Raw genomic sequence first — 14,272 nt, 5'->3', positions numbered from 1 at the left:
GACCAACAACAACATGAAGCAGAAGCAGGGGAAGAGGAGGTTGGTGTTTGACGAGCCTGAGGTTAGCGGGGATGAGGACGAGACAATCTTCTCACAAACAAAGGTTAGTTTCAACAAATATCATTAACTTGTATGTGTACAGATTTTTTTATAAAACAATCGATCATTGGAAAAAATCTGTACACATACAAGTCTTTGATTATTATTATTTGATAGCCAAGAATAATTGTTTAAGGTAATCGCTCATGCATAAATTATTTGATAGAAAGGAAATATCATTTGAACTGATTGGAGATGGAAATGAATTACAAGATATTACTGTTAAAGTAATCGCTCATGCATAAATTATTTGATAGCAAGGAAATATTATTTGAACTGATTAGAGATACAATTGAATTACGAGATATTAGTGTTAAAGTAATCGCTCATGCATAAATTATTTGATAAAAAGGAAATATCATTTGAACTGATTAGAGATACAATTGAATTACAAGATATTAGTGTAAAAGTAATCACTCATGCATAAATCATTCGATAGCAAGGAAATATTATTTGAACTGATTAGAAATACAAGATATTAGTGTTGGCAGATTCTGCAATACATAAGTTATTACTCACTTTGAGATTGTGTAGTGAATCTATTGATCAAGTTCTCTAGTATGATTTGACGAATCTGATTTGATGATAATCTGAAACAAATAAGACACTAATCAAATATTTTTCAACAGAAACGTGCTGCAATGGAAAACAAGTCATCGCTTGTCCCCTGATGAAGGAAGTGAAGAGAGCAGAGGAGGATGAGAGGAGGGAGATGGACTTTGTCCAACTCATCGATCCGCCTGCAGCCATAACCTGGGTGCCACTGAGAGAGTTGAAAGAGGATGCTCCCTACCCCATTATCAGTGCGCGGGAGCATACCAATAAACACGGACGACGAGTTATTTTGAAAATTAGCAATGCAGGAAGCAAATCTGTGTGTGAGGTATATTTACCACAACGATTTGCTTCCTGTATTAGCACGGAAAAAATTGTAGAGTTCAACAAAAATTGTAAAAATTTTGTAATGGTAGTATCACATAAGTCGGGGAATTGGACTGATATAAAAATTGTTAAGCATTAACAATTTTTATATCTATACAATTTTGTCAACTCATGTGTTATGAATTGTATAGATGTATGTGTTTAAGTAGTATTAGTAGTGAATAAATTGTGTACATATTTGATAAAAAATTTTTTTCAATTCTTACCTGTTTACACTTGTTGTTGTTGTTGATAAGTTCACAATGAATAGTAGAAACACAGATAGAAGAATGGTTCACCTCTCACCTCATTGCACTCTGTTGTGAATGATATGTAAATAAGCTGAGCTCCCCTTTTATAGTTTGTTGCGAGCATGCACAGAGCCAAACGTCTTTACTACTACACACACAGACACCCACACACACACACACACACACACACACACACACACACACACACACACACACACACACACACACACACACAACACACACACACACACATAGAGCCAAGCGGTTTTTGGTGAGTTGATGCATCGCTCTCTCCCACATCTGTTTTGCGATGCGTTCCTACAGATATGGGCAGGTGCGATGACATCATTTCTCCCTTTCAAATTGCGTTCACCTTTTCAGATTTGTTATTTGAAATAATATTCTTATCATTCGAACAATGTTATAAGCACATAGCAATCTGATAGTGTGTGTGTGTGTGTGTGTGAATTCATTTCCAACTCGATTGAAAATTAAACCAATTCAATTTCCTCTCGATTAAGTTGGTGTAATGATTAATTAATTAACTTCAGTTAATGTTCAACCATTGAGTTGAAAGGTAAGAAATGGTATGGAGGAGAAAGCAAAGTTTGAGGAAATGAGGTAGAGGAATCTTGAGTTCAGTGGCGAAAGTTTTTAAGGGTGTGACATCCACTATTCTAAATAAGCTCATTGACCTTCAACAAAATGAAATCCACATTCCTGGATATCAGTATTGCGGGCCGGGCACCAAGGTTAATGAAAGGTTAAAGAGAGGTGATCAAGGTATAAATTCATTAGATAGAGCCTGTAAGGTACAAGATATAGCGTATACACAAAATAGCGATAATAAAACTTGAGCGATAGCTGACAGAGCTCTAGCAAACGCAGCGTGGGACATATTCAAAAATCCAGAAACACCCCTTGCTGAGAAAGCACTTAGCTATCTTGTTACAAATGTCATGAAAGCTAAAGCAGCGTTTGGTGGGTCTTTGAGAAAGAAGAAGAAGAAGAGGAAGAATGAGAGGAGAAGTTATAGTAATGATATTGGACGCAAAGCTATAGCTCAGTTGAAAGAGCATATTGCGGGAAAAAGGTATTTTTTGAAACTTTTTCCTCAAATAAATAGTGTCCTCTCCCACATCTGTTTTGCAATGCGTTCCTACAGATATGGGCAGGTGCGATGACATCATTTCTCCCTTTCAAATTGCGTTCACCTTTTCAGATTTGTTATTTGAAATAATATTCTTATCATTTGAACAATGTTATAAGCACATAGCAATCTGATAGTGTGTGTGTGTGTGTGTGTGAATTCATTTCCAACTCGATTGAAAATTAAACCAATTCAATTTCCTCTCGATTAAGTTGGTGTAATGATTAATTAATTAACTTCAGTTAATGTTCAACCATTGAGTTGAAAGGTAAGAAATGGTATGGAGGAGAAAGCAAAGTTTGAGGAAATGAGGTAGAGGAATCTTGAGTTCAGTGGCGAAAGTTTTTAAGGGTGTGACATCCACTATTCTAAATAAGCTCATTGACCTTCAACAAAATGAAATCCACATTCCTGGATATCAGTATTGCGGGCCGGGCACCAAGGTTAATGAAAGGTTAAAGAGAGGTGAGCAAGGTATAAATTCATTAGATAGAGCCTGTAAGGTACATGATATAGCGTATACACAAAATAGCGATAATAAAACTTGAGCGATAGCTGACAGAGCTCTAGCGAACGCAGCGTGGGACATATTCAACATATTGGGGGGAGAGTTTTAATCCCACCCTCTTCACCACCACCATCATCATATGAAGTGAGTTTATTCCCCCAAAAACAAGTTAAGAAGCATAGAACAACAAAGAAGAGTAGGAAGAAGAAGAAGAAGAGATGAATATTAAAGGAGGATTGAGTAATTATGATTTGATTGATTGGTTGAAATTATTACAGATTCGGCTGAGAGGTGAATATATATGCTAGATGCATTACTCAAAAAATTCTAAAAAACGAGAATGGCATTGTGAATTTAGTAAGGGAAAGCGAGGATGGCACACATTGGGTTGCATTTAAAAAAGTCGGCTCTGATGTTTGGTATTTTGATCCAATTGGAAATTTACAACTGCCATACGAATTGGACAAATATTGGAAAAAAGAAATTGGAGTAAATATATTTTATAATGTAGAGCACATGCAACCATTAAATAGTGATTTTTGTGGTCATCTTACGTTATTGTTTCTTGAAAAACAGTTATAATTAAGTGTTTGTGCTGAACACACATTACAAGATGGTTGTTATTACATTAAGATCTAACTCAAGTAACCTCTACAAACATTTACAAGAAATAATTATAGAATTGGATAAAAATCATGAATGGGAAATTGGATTAATTAATTTTTGTAGTCACAATAGTATTGCAAACGTTAACAAAGGAACAAATTCCAGCTTCAAATTTGGTGATAGATTAACTGAGCTGGATATGGGTGCATATGAAGTTGAGGATATTATAAAAAATTTTAAGAATAAATTGAATATTGATGAGATGGAGAATAAACTTATTATACATGCAAACACAAATACTATGAAGATTGAAATTCATTCTGATAAAGCTATTGATTTAACACATACTGATTCGATTGGTAAGATACTTGGTTTTGATAATGTTGTTTTGCAAGCAAATAAATGGCATTGTTCCCAGCATTTGGTTAACATAACAAGCATCGGTAGTATTGTACTCGAGTGTAATTTAGCATGTGGTAGTTACTCTCATGGAAAACAAAAAACATATAATCTACGAATTTTTGCCAAAGGTTCCTAGCGGTTATTTAATAAACGAAGTATCATCACCAATTATTTATGTACCTTTGAATACTCATCGAATTCAAACTATTAATGTAAAGGTAACAGACCAGAATGGATCGTTTATTGATTTCTGTGGAGATACAATAATTACAATTAGGTTGCACATAAGTGAAAAACAAAAGTAAACGTAATGGGTTATCTTGTTTTCAATCCACGTTCAAACAAGACATGTACACACAATGTCATTAGAGAGACGAACATGAGGGCGTCAACACCTAAAAACCAACGTGCTTTGTCGGCTAAAAGTGCGAGAATATTAGAAGAGTTAGGTTTTATAGTTGATTGGTGGAATGTTAGGAGGAGGAGCCGCAATTAGTGAAATTCTGGACGTGGAGACAGAGCTTCAGTTTTATAATGATATAACCAAATTCCAATTTCACACTCATACAGTTTATTTGGGACAAGAAATAAAAAACTCTGATGAGGCATGTATTGGCATAAATTCTTCAGATGTCTATTCTTCACCTTGCAAATCATTTATATTTATTGAGGGAACAGTTAGCTGTACAAAACCGGGAGCAGACCCGGCTGGACCATCAGTTGCGGCAGACTATAAATTAATTAGTAATGTAATCGGCAACCTTTTTGACGAAATAGGATATCAATTAGCAGGTCAGCATATTTCTAAATCAAGATTAATTGGATTAACATCCACAATTAAAGCTATACTAGTAAAGAATATGCTCGATAAGAACACATATCACTTGGCCGGTTTTGACAGAGCAGGATATGCGCTAACAGATAATAAATTCACTGTCTGTGTACCACTGAAATTAATCCTCCCGTTTTTTGAAGATTTTCAAAGCATAATTTTAAATTTGAAACAGGAACTCGTCTTATTGACGTCACTGACAGACCTAAATTGCGTTGAGTCTGCAACTGGAACAAGCATTAGTGTGAAAATTACAAAACTGCAATGGAGAATGCCCTACATAACTTTAGAAGATCACGTAGGACTGAAATTTTTGAGACTGCTCGATGCTGACACTCCACTGAAATTAGGTTTCCGGCATTGGGAAATTTGTGAATTACCAAATTTGCAAAATTCACTTAACCATTCTTGGGCAGTTCTTACCACATCGATTTTTGATAGTCCAAAATACGTTATAATTGCATTTCAAACCGATTGTAAGAATAAAATTAAAAAATCAATATCTAATCTCAATAGTTGTGGTATTTACAATGTTAAAGTATATCAGAACAGCGAGTATTATCCATATGAAAATCTGCTAGATGAAAAGGAACTATTATACAGGATGTTTTTGGATTTTGCTCCCTCATATAATAATCATACAATCAATAGCAAACTTGGAACAGAAATTGACTTTTAGACGTTTTGTGATTCAACACCGCTGGTTGTTATGGATTGTTCACACCAAACAAGTCATTTGAAATCATCGACAGATGTTCGTATTGAAATGGAATTTAATACTGCAGTACCTGCAAATACTTCCGCTTATTGCGTTTTAATTAGCAATCGTGTGATGGAGTACACACCTCTGACAAGCATGGTGGAAGAAGTTCAGTAATTTTATTGATAGAGTGCACTGCTTGCAATATTATATAAGGTGTGCCCCCTGACAAATTTGGTTCATTATCAGTTTCACCTTTGAACAGGTAACATCTAAAATGTCCTATTCTTTGTGTTCTGATATTTTGGAGAGTAAGAACAAAGTGCAAACTCAGTCTATTGGTATCCAGTGCAATCTTGATTCTGATAGTTTCTATCATGAGCCAAGGTGCAGTACACTGATCCAGAAGCCACAGGAGGTGGAGGAGCAGTAACGGGAGGAGGAGGAGGGGAGAAAGACGGACGATTCGATGAGCCCGCCGAACAGAAAGAAGTGGACAAGCAAGCGAGTACAAAAATTGCTACAGTTGATCTTCACTGGTTTAAACAAGATTGTAATCAAATTATTGTGAAAGAACTTGCCATGATTGATCAGTTTAATAATTATATTGTATTCCATTTCAAATCGCCATTTGCAAAGACAGAATTGAGTGCAAAATTGTATAACGATGTAACATGGTTAGAACGTCACTATCATAAAATAAAATGGGAAGATGGAGATTTAGAATACACTGACTCATTAATACATGATTACCTTGTAGGTTATGAAAAAATTTTCACAAAAGGAACTGAGAAAGCAAAGTTTTTAAGGAGATTCCATACTAATATTCAATGTATACCAGAGGATTTTGCAAAACCAGATTCCAGCTTTTTCACTAGTTCATGGTGTTATGCTGTGTGTAAAATTCATAAAAATAGACCAGATGGACGATGTGCTTTGTTCACTGCTCAACATTATAATCCTTTGTTGTTTAGAAATATGTATCAAACAAATAATTTCATGTGTGAAAACAATTGAATGCAAAGTATGAAAATGGCAGCGATGTACACGAATTCGCAGAAAAGAAACTTTGCTCGTTATGGATTCTTCTACAACAGAAAAGAGATTCAGTGTGTTTATTGCATGCATGCATTGAGAATGCATAAAGCACGTACATGTTGCCTGTCTACAATTGATGAAGAAAGACCACTTAATTACTCTATAATAGTCTCAGCCTACACTTAGTTTTGTTCATTCGCTCATCATGGATCCGATAAAGTGGTTGGCTGCTGACAACGAGTTGGAAGTGAGGTTAAAAAACTGTATTGATTGGTATGATGAGTGTGAAAGTGCAATTAGGAAATCAACTCATAAAAATTATAGTTTGGCGAAACAATTAAAGACATTTTTCTAAGCACGGTTAATTTAAATGACATAGGAGACTATCTATGTTATTATCATCCTCATAATTTGTGTGTAGATAAGTTAATTAAAATTGAAGATGAAATTATGAATAGTTGTAGTGAAATGTGTAAATAAACTTTTTCTGTGTTCAAATGATTTTTCATTCTAATATCCCACTCACTTTTTAGTTTAGTAGCTGCTCAGAGCTAGACCTGACAACACCAGCGCATATGCCATGATCTTTTTATACAAGTGAGACATGCCCCCTTCAACCATCTGTTGAAGTTAACAAGTACACAATGTGCATGTTGTCAATTTATAGAACAGAGACACGTGCCAAACAGGGGGGCGTTAACATGCAGTGTTATGGTTTTTCAAAATTCAAAAAATCAACTCATCTCTTGATGTCAATTTCATTTAATGAATTTGATTCAATTGCGAAGACTCACTTGATATCCACCCCCCTCATCTATACTGTGGAAGGGGTGGGCGGAGGAAGGTGGGATGGGAGAGGGGAGGAGAGGGGGGTGGTGGGATGAGTGAGGGGTTAGAGGGGGGAGGGGGATTTCGAGCAAAAAAGTGCGTTTAAAGTGTCAAATCATACCTACTTATAGCTTCAAATAATATAACATTAATTATTCATGAAATGTTTCAACTACCTTATAGTACAGTAGTGTAATGCGCTTTATTTCTTGATAAAATAACAGCATTAAAGTCTTTAAAAGTCGTGATTATATATTTTTTTATGATAATTAGGAAAAATAAAAATCTTTATATTGTTTAAATGATGTTCATACATAGTAGCCTAGGGCTTATCTAGACTGTTTATTCTAGTGATGAAGCTAGGCAACCGTTGATGTGTTCGCATTGTTTCAGGAGTTGTTGATAGAAATAACGTTAATATCCTAAAATTCCTAAAGAAGCTGTTAGTTCTTTCCACAGCCCATAAGGATAAGATTTATAAATGACAATAGAATCTGTTCAAGAAAAAGAACTGGAACGATGCAGAAAAAACTAAGAGAGAGCACAAAACGTATTTTTGAAATGGTATTATCAAATCAAATCGTGTGTTCAAACAATTTGTTTTAGACTCGCCAGTAACATTTATAGGATTTTTACTGAGAATTGGTTTTGATATTGGTTCAAAGGGGATGAAATGCTGAACATTTTGATGTCAATCACTTCTATGTAGTGTTAATGGTTAATATGCTATGAGGGCTCAAAGTTTGGATTTTTTACATTTGAATGCTTGTTTTGCAGTTTGGCTTTAGAAAGGGTGTAGGGACAAGAGAAGCAATTCTGGCGCTGAGACAGGTGATAGAGAAGCAGATGAAGATAGGGAAACGCACATGCATAGCCTTTATTGACATTGAAAAAGCATTTGACAATGTAAGTTGGAACATCCTATTCAACATTCTTCGCCAAATTGGGATAGACTACAGAGACCGAAGACTGATCTACAACATCTATAAACAAGAAATTGGAGTTATTAGGAGTGGAAATGAAGAGGAATCTGCACACATTCAAAAAGGGGTACGACAAGGATGCGCGCTATCCCCATACTTGTTCAATGTGTATATTCAAAAGGCAATCGACAGAGTGAGAGAAAAAGTTTGTACAGGAGTGAAAATTCATGGGGAAACGGTAGATATGCTTCGTTTTGCAGATGATATAGCAGTAATGGCAGAAAGTGAAGAGGAACTACAGAAAACACTGAATGAAATGGACAGAATAATGGAGGAAGAGTTTAGATTGAAAATAAACATCCGAAAGACCAAAGTGCTAATATGTTGCAGGACAGGAGAGAACAGCTCAGCAGTAAAGCTAAGGAATGAGGTAGTAAATGAAGTGAAGGAGTTCAATTACCTGGGTAGCAAAATCACAAGTGATGGAAGAAGCTGCAAGGACATTGCCAGCAGAATTGCCCAGGCTAAGATTGCCTTCAATAAGAAGAAAAATCTATTCACCTCAAAAAACATAAGTCTCGACGTAAGAAAAAACATGTTGAAAACGTATGTATGGAGTACTGCAACATATGGAAGTGAGGCGTGGACAATGGGGGTGAGAGAGGAAAGAAGATTGGCTGCATTCGAGGCATGGTGCTACAGAAGAATGATGAAGATCAGTTGGAGAGATATGATTACAAATGAGCAAGTTTTTGAAAGAGTGGGAGAGAACCGGAACTTCTTGAAGTGGATCAAGCAAAGAAGAGCACAGCTGATTGGCCACATCATCAGACGTGACACTCTACTGACAAGGATAATGGAGGGAATGGTTGAGGGAAGGAATATGAGAGGAAGACCTAGGCTGGAGTATATGAAACAATTGCTACGGGATATGAGATGTGGATCATACTACGAGCTGAAGCGGAAAGCGGACGACAGAAAAGCATGGAGAGCTGCTGCCAACCAGCCCTACGGCTGTTAACCCAAGAGAGAGAGAGAATGCTTGTTAAGCCGAGCCGAGAGGTCGCAGCATGACGTCACACCATAGTTTAGTGCGTTCTCCACGCGTTTTATGTGATCATGGCAACCTACTATAATTATACTATTCTTGAGGTTAACCAGCCAATGTTCAAAAGTTATATCTTTCAAGGCATTTATGAATGTGTTTTATCCAACTGTCATCTACTTAGTCTGACAAATGGAAAAATGGGGAACCAATAGTTAACTCTATGAACAACAATAAGCAGTTGAATCCAATTATTGCGATTCAATATTGGATTCAGAGTTCTTAGAAAATATATTTATCATTTCTAAAAACTATTAGTATTGGTTGAATAGGGAAGACGGATAAGAAATGGGAAAAATGGTACCAGTTCAAAGTAAATCTCACTTACTAACAAACTTATATTTTTTGGAATTCAAAAACTGTATTGTGAAGCCACAGATGAACAAATAAAGACATCAATAATTCATAATAAGTTATCATGCGGGAAAAGTGGAGGTGTAAATGTTGAATTTGGAGGTCACTTTTGTCAAGGAAAGTCAAAACCACTTACTCAGTTCCTAAACGCTTTACTTTATGGTCTAAATGTTGGTGACCGGCAGTTATTTGATTCATTGGAATTATCAGTAGAAATCTTGAAAAATACGTATATCTTATGTAATTAGAAGTCTGGAACTAGATCCAAGTATGTTAATTTGTATATTCTTCAATGATTATATGAGAGATATGATAGAGCATACCTGTTCAATCCGTATTATTAGGTGTTTATTGAGCCTAACTTAAGAAGCTGGTCTAAGTCTCAATACCAAGAAGACAAAGTACATGATATTTACTAAAAATGCACCTCCTTTGGATGATCTCTTTGCGAGATGAGAGATTAGAGCGGGTAGATGCATACACATATCTTGGGGCCCGGGTAACTTCTAACACTGATCACTACACTGAAATTAAAATCAGGATAGAGAAGGCACGTGCTGCATTTATTTAATTGAAGAGTTTATTGATATCAAGAGATATAAAAATGGATCTCCAAATTCGTCTCCTTAAGTGTTTCGCGTTTCCAGTTCTGTTATATGGCATGGAAGCATGGACCTTGAATAAACTATGTGAGAAGGGAATTCAAGCCTTTGAGTTTTGGACCTTCCGCAGAATGCCGAGAATCTCATAATTATACAGACCATGTAACAAATGAAGAGGTTCTCAGAAGAATGGAGAAAGGGCCAGAGCTCATAGGTGAAATTAAGGAACGGAAATTAAAGCACCTGGGTCACATAATGAGGGGAAAGAAATATAAAATATTGCACCTGATTATGCAAGGAAAAATAACAGGCAAGAGATCAGTGGGCAGAAGACGAATATCTTGTTTGCGCAACTTAAGGGATTGGTTCCAGTGTACATCCAATGACCTATTCAGAGCAGCTGTAAATAAAATTAAATACGCCATCATGATAGCCAACCTCCGCCATGGAGACGGTACGAGAAGAAGATTGAGCCTATATTCCATCTTCAATGTATTCGAATATTTATTATTGTATTATATTTATCATGTATTTATATTATCTTTTTCTTCCGGGAATATTGAATTTTTTTCTCTGATTTTTTTAATTCCATCAATCAAATGATTCTCACTCATGAATTTTCAATGAAAATTCGACCTACCCATTAATTGGGGAAATTATTCATCCTCGATTTTTCTATTAAATTCCATTACTGTTTTCTACAGAACTGGTTCTTCTTCAGTAATTCAATTCACAGAAAAGAGTATATATTATCCAGCACAAACAAAAGTTTGTCTCTTTTTCAATACCTATCGCTAATTCAGTGTCGTATGATTTTTTTTAATCCATTTTTCATTCACTTTCACAGGTGAACATCATTTTTCTCACTCTGCTATTGATGTGCCTACTCCAGGAAGGCTATTGTACATGGTGTGCATCCACTAGGAGATTCGGACAAGGTTCTGATGATAGTGACCATGACAAGGAAAAATAACAAATAATAAATTCAAAACATTTTTATTTGTCCTCACTAACCTGTGTAGTGAAAACAATCGAAAATAATAAATATCAATAAATAAACTGACGAGTTTAGTCATTTGATTTTCATCTTGCTAGTCATGTCCATCACCACAGATTCAATCTGATATTGGACTTATTTTTTCTATTGTTTATTCAGTCTATGCTATCACTTAATGTGTGATATTTCAACCAAGGCAATCCTACCAAAAATCAGTGGCGGCTCGTCCTATGTGTTCAATGGTTCATTGAACCCCTATAATTGAATCAACTTCCTATACAATGATGAATTTGCAACTCAAACAATTATATTTTTTTTTATTTTATACTCATGAAATTACATCACAACATTTTCATCTACATAAACTTAACGTCGATTATTTACGGCTGGTGCCTGAGAGCCCGGGGTGGCTTGCTTGAAACAGCACCGAATGTCATGATGAGACGGGTGGTGGTGGAAAGCAGTGTTCATTCCCCGATGTGAACCCAAAAACATGGCTGGGTGAGGTAGTGGAACGGAGGAGGGGGATCGGTTTGCTAGCACGGATTTGGTTCACAATCCTGTCTGAACCAAGTTTGCACGAGTTCATCCGAGAGTAGCCGAACCTAGCCGAGGCAAGTGAAGCATTCGGTAATCCTCGGAATGAATCTTGAGACAGTGCCATCTTGAACTTGCTTATAACCAATATATTTAAATTTGGTGGCAGTAAACAGTAAAAAAACGGTAAACAAGAAGTAGCCTAAGCGTGACAGTTTTGAGGTTATACGGTATGGTTTTGGGTATACACTGTATACAGTTATATAAATTTGTTTTGTGTGTAGAAGAATATAGTAATTTCTAGTGTGTCCATTTTCTTCTAGTTAGAGTGTGAATATAATTTGTTGTGTTACCGTAACAGCATTTTGATGAAAAAATATGAATAAGGTTCAGTATTTGTTAAATACAAACAATATTAATATTGAGGATAGGTGTAAAATAAAACATAATGGTAGACCAACTCTCGAAGTAAAAATCAAACAAGAAAAATATGAACAGGACAAAAAATTTATATTTGTAGAAAATATGCTCAATCTTTGGGATGTAATTCCTTGAAATTATTATTGATCACCTTTATACTTGATTATGCTCAATACTCTATATCCTCTTTGTTCCTCTTGAACGAGACTATTCTACCTATATACTACCGGATCTGAGCCTAGAAAAAGAATGGCCGCCGTATGTGGTGGTCTTATAGAAATTCCTATTGAGAAAAAATACTAATCAGCTGTTAGAGAGCGTCTCACTTTGTCAAGATCTCAGTTCGACTAGTTCCCGTTCAAAATATCAATGCCGGCCACCACATACGGCGGCCATTTTTTTGCAGGCATGAGTCTGGTATATAGGAATTCCTGGTAAGGCCCGCCGCAAAGTAGACCCACGTTAATCCACGAAAAGCAACCCACGTAGGATGTTTTGTGAACCATTGCTACAGAATTATTCCTAGTCAATCAGCTAACAAGTGGATTATTCATTGCATGTATTACACAGATGTCTGGAGAAGCCTAGCAATGGTTTACAAAACATCCCACGGCGTGGGTTGGTTTTCGTGGATTAGCGTGGGTCTACTTTGCGGCGGGCCTAAATCCCCACAAAAAAAACAATACGAATATAAATACTAGTATTAGACTATGACCTTCCATACAGAGTTCACACCATTCTTGATCTCTTAATAATCAATTGAAAAAGTCTCTAATTATTTATGATTGATATCAATATCCACCAATATTCATTGTTGATAGTGGTATCATTCTCTGAATTGATGATGAGGTAGTAAACGAAACTACTTTCTCAACAATGTTTCAATAAAATAGGTTTCATTGTGTATGGTTATGTGAATATTCAATTTCATCCAATATTGATGCGTGTATGAGCCTAACCTCTCTACAAAAAGATCAATGAGAATTATACAATAAATTGAAGTTAATGTAATCGGGCTCAATTTCATTATTTTCACATCGTATAGATTTTGAGAGATGGAAGATGCTTTGAATAAAACCTCATAACATCCACAGATGTTTCACATAATTATTATAATACGTAAATCATTCTTCAGCAACAAAAGTGCTTGTTTAAAATTCAATATTTTATATTCCATCCTTATCATTTGATATTAGTAGGCTCACCAACTGTGGAAATATTACACGTAATTCAAGACAAAATAGCATTTGACTTACAGTATGGAATATTATGACGTGTCTGATAGATAAGAGTACGCTACCATTCACTCTATTTAATGCTTTCCAACAAGATTACAAAAAATCACTCCCAAACGATTTAAGTTGAGAACATAAATTTTGGTGGCCTGCAGTTATTTGACTCATTGGACTGATAAAAAAATGTAGAATTCTTACATCTCAAGTAATTGGAAGTTCAGAACTAGATCCAAGTATGTTAATTTGTATGAGGCTTTAATGATTATAATGAGAGATATGGAAGAAGATACCTGTTCCATTCGTATTATTAGGTTTCCTATTGGACCTATATCCCATTCTCCAATGTATTCAAATATTTTATATTTTTGTTTTATATTTTGCTCTTCTTTTGGGAATATTGATCTCTGAATTTCCTAATTCCATCAATCAAATGATTTCGAATGAAAATTAATTAGGGAAATTATACATCTTTTTTCCTACACTACAAAATGAATCACTATTTCCTGAAGGAATCTTTCTTCCCCAGTAATTTCATTTACTATCACCACAGACACTAGTAATTCAACTACAAAATAAGTTTGTCAATTTTTTGTGATATCACTGAATCAGTGTCGTATCATTTTTTTCTTCTTCATTTTTCATTCACTTCCCAATCCAATATTCATTCACTTTTACAGGTACACATTATTTTTCTCACTCTGCTATTGATGTGCCTACTTCAGAATGGCTACTGCGCATTGCGCACGTTGTTCATTGTGAACAGC

The 14,272-nt window shown here is 35.5% G+C and overlaps 1 protein-coding gene across 1 annotated transcript in view; it reads left to right on the top strand.

The window, feature by feature from the left end:
• Window positions 1-11,423, top strand: part of LOC111053818 (gastric triacylglycerol lipase) — a 292,286-nt gene extending 280,863 nt beyond the window's left edge. Inside the window, exon 7 of the mRNA XM_039425920.1 lies at window positions 11,167-11,423. Coding sequence (XP_039281854.1) covers window positions 11,167-11,243 — 77 coding nt within the window. The 3' untranslated portion in view covers window positions 11,244-11,423. The remainder of the gene's footprint in view (window positions 1-11,166) is intronic.
• Window positions 11,424-14,272: the final 2,849 nt, after the last annotated feature.

Source organism: Nilaparvata lugens, chromosome 4, assembly GCF_014356525.2.
Source record: "Nilaparvata lugens isolate BPH chromosome 4, ASM1435652v1, whole genome shotgun sequence".
NCBI classification, from domain to species: domain Eukaryota; kingdom Metazoa; phylum Arthropoda; class Insecta; order Hemiptera; family Delphacidae; genus Nilaparvata; species Nilaparvata lugens.
This window is presented reverse-complemented; position numbering and strand designations above follow the sequence as displayed.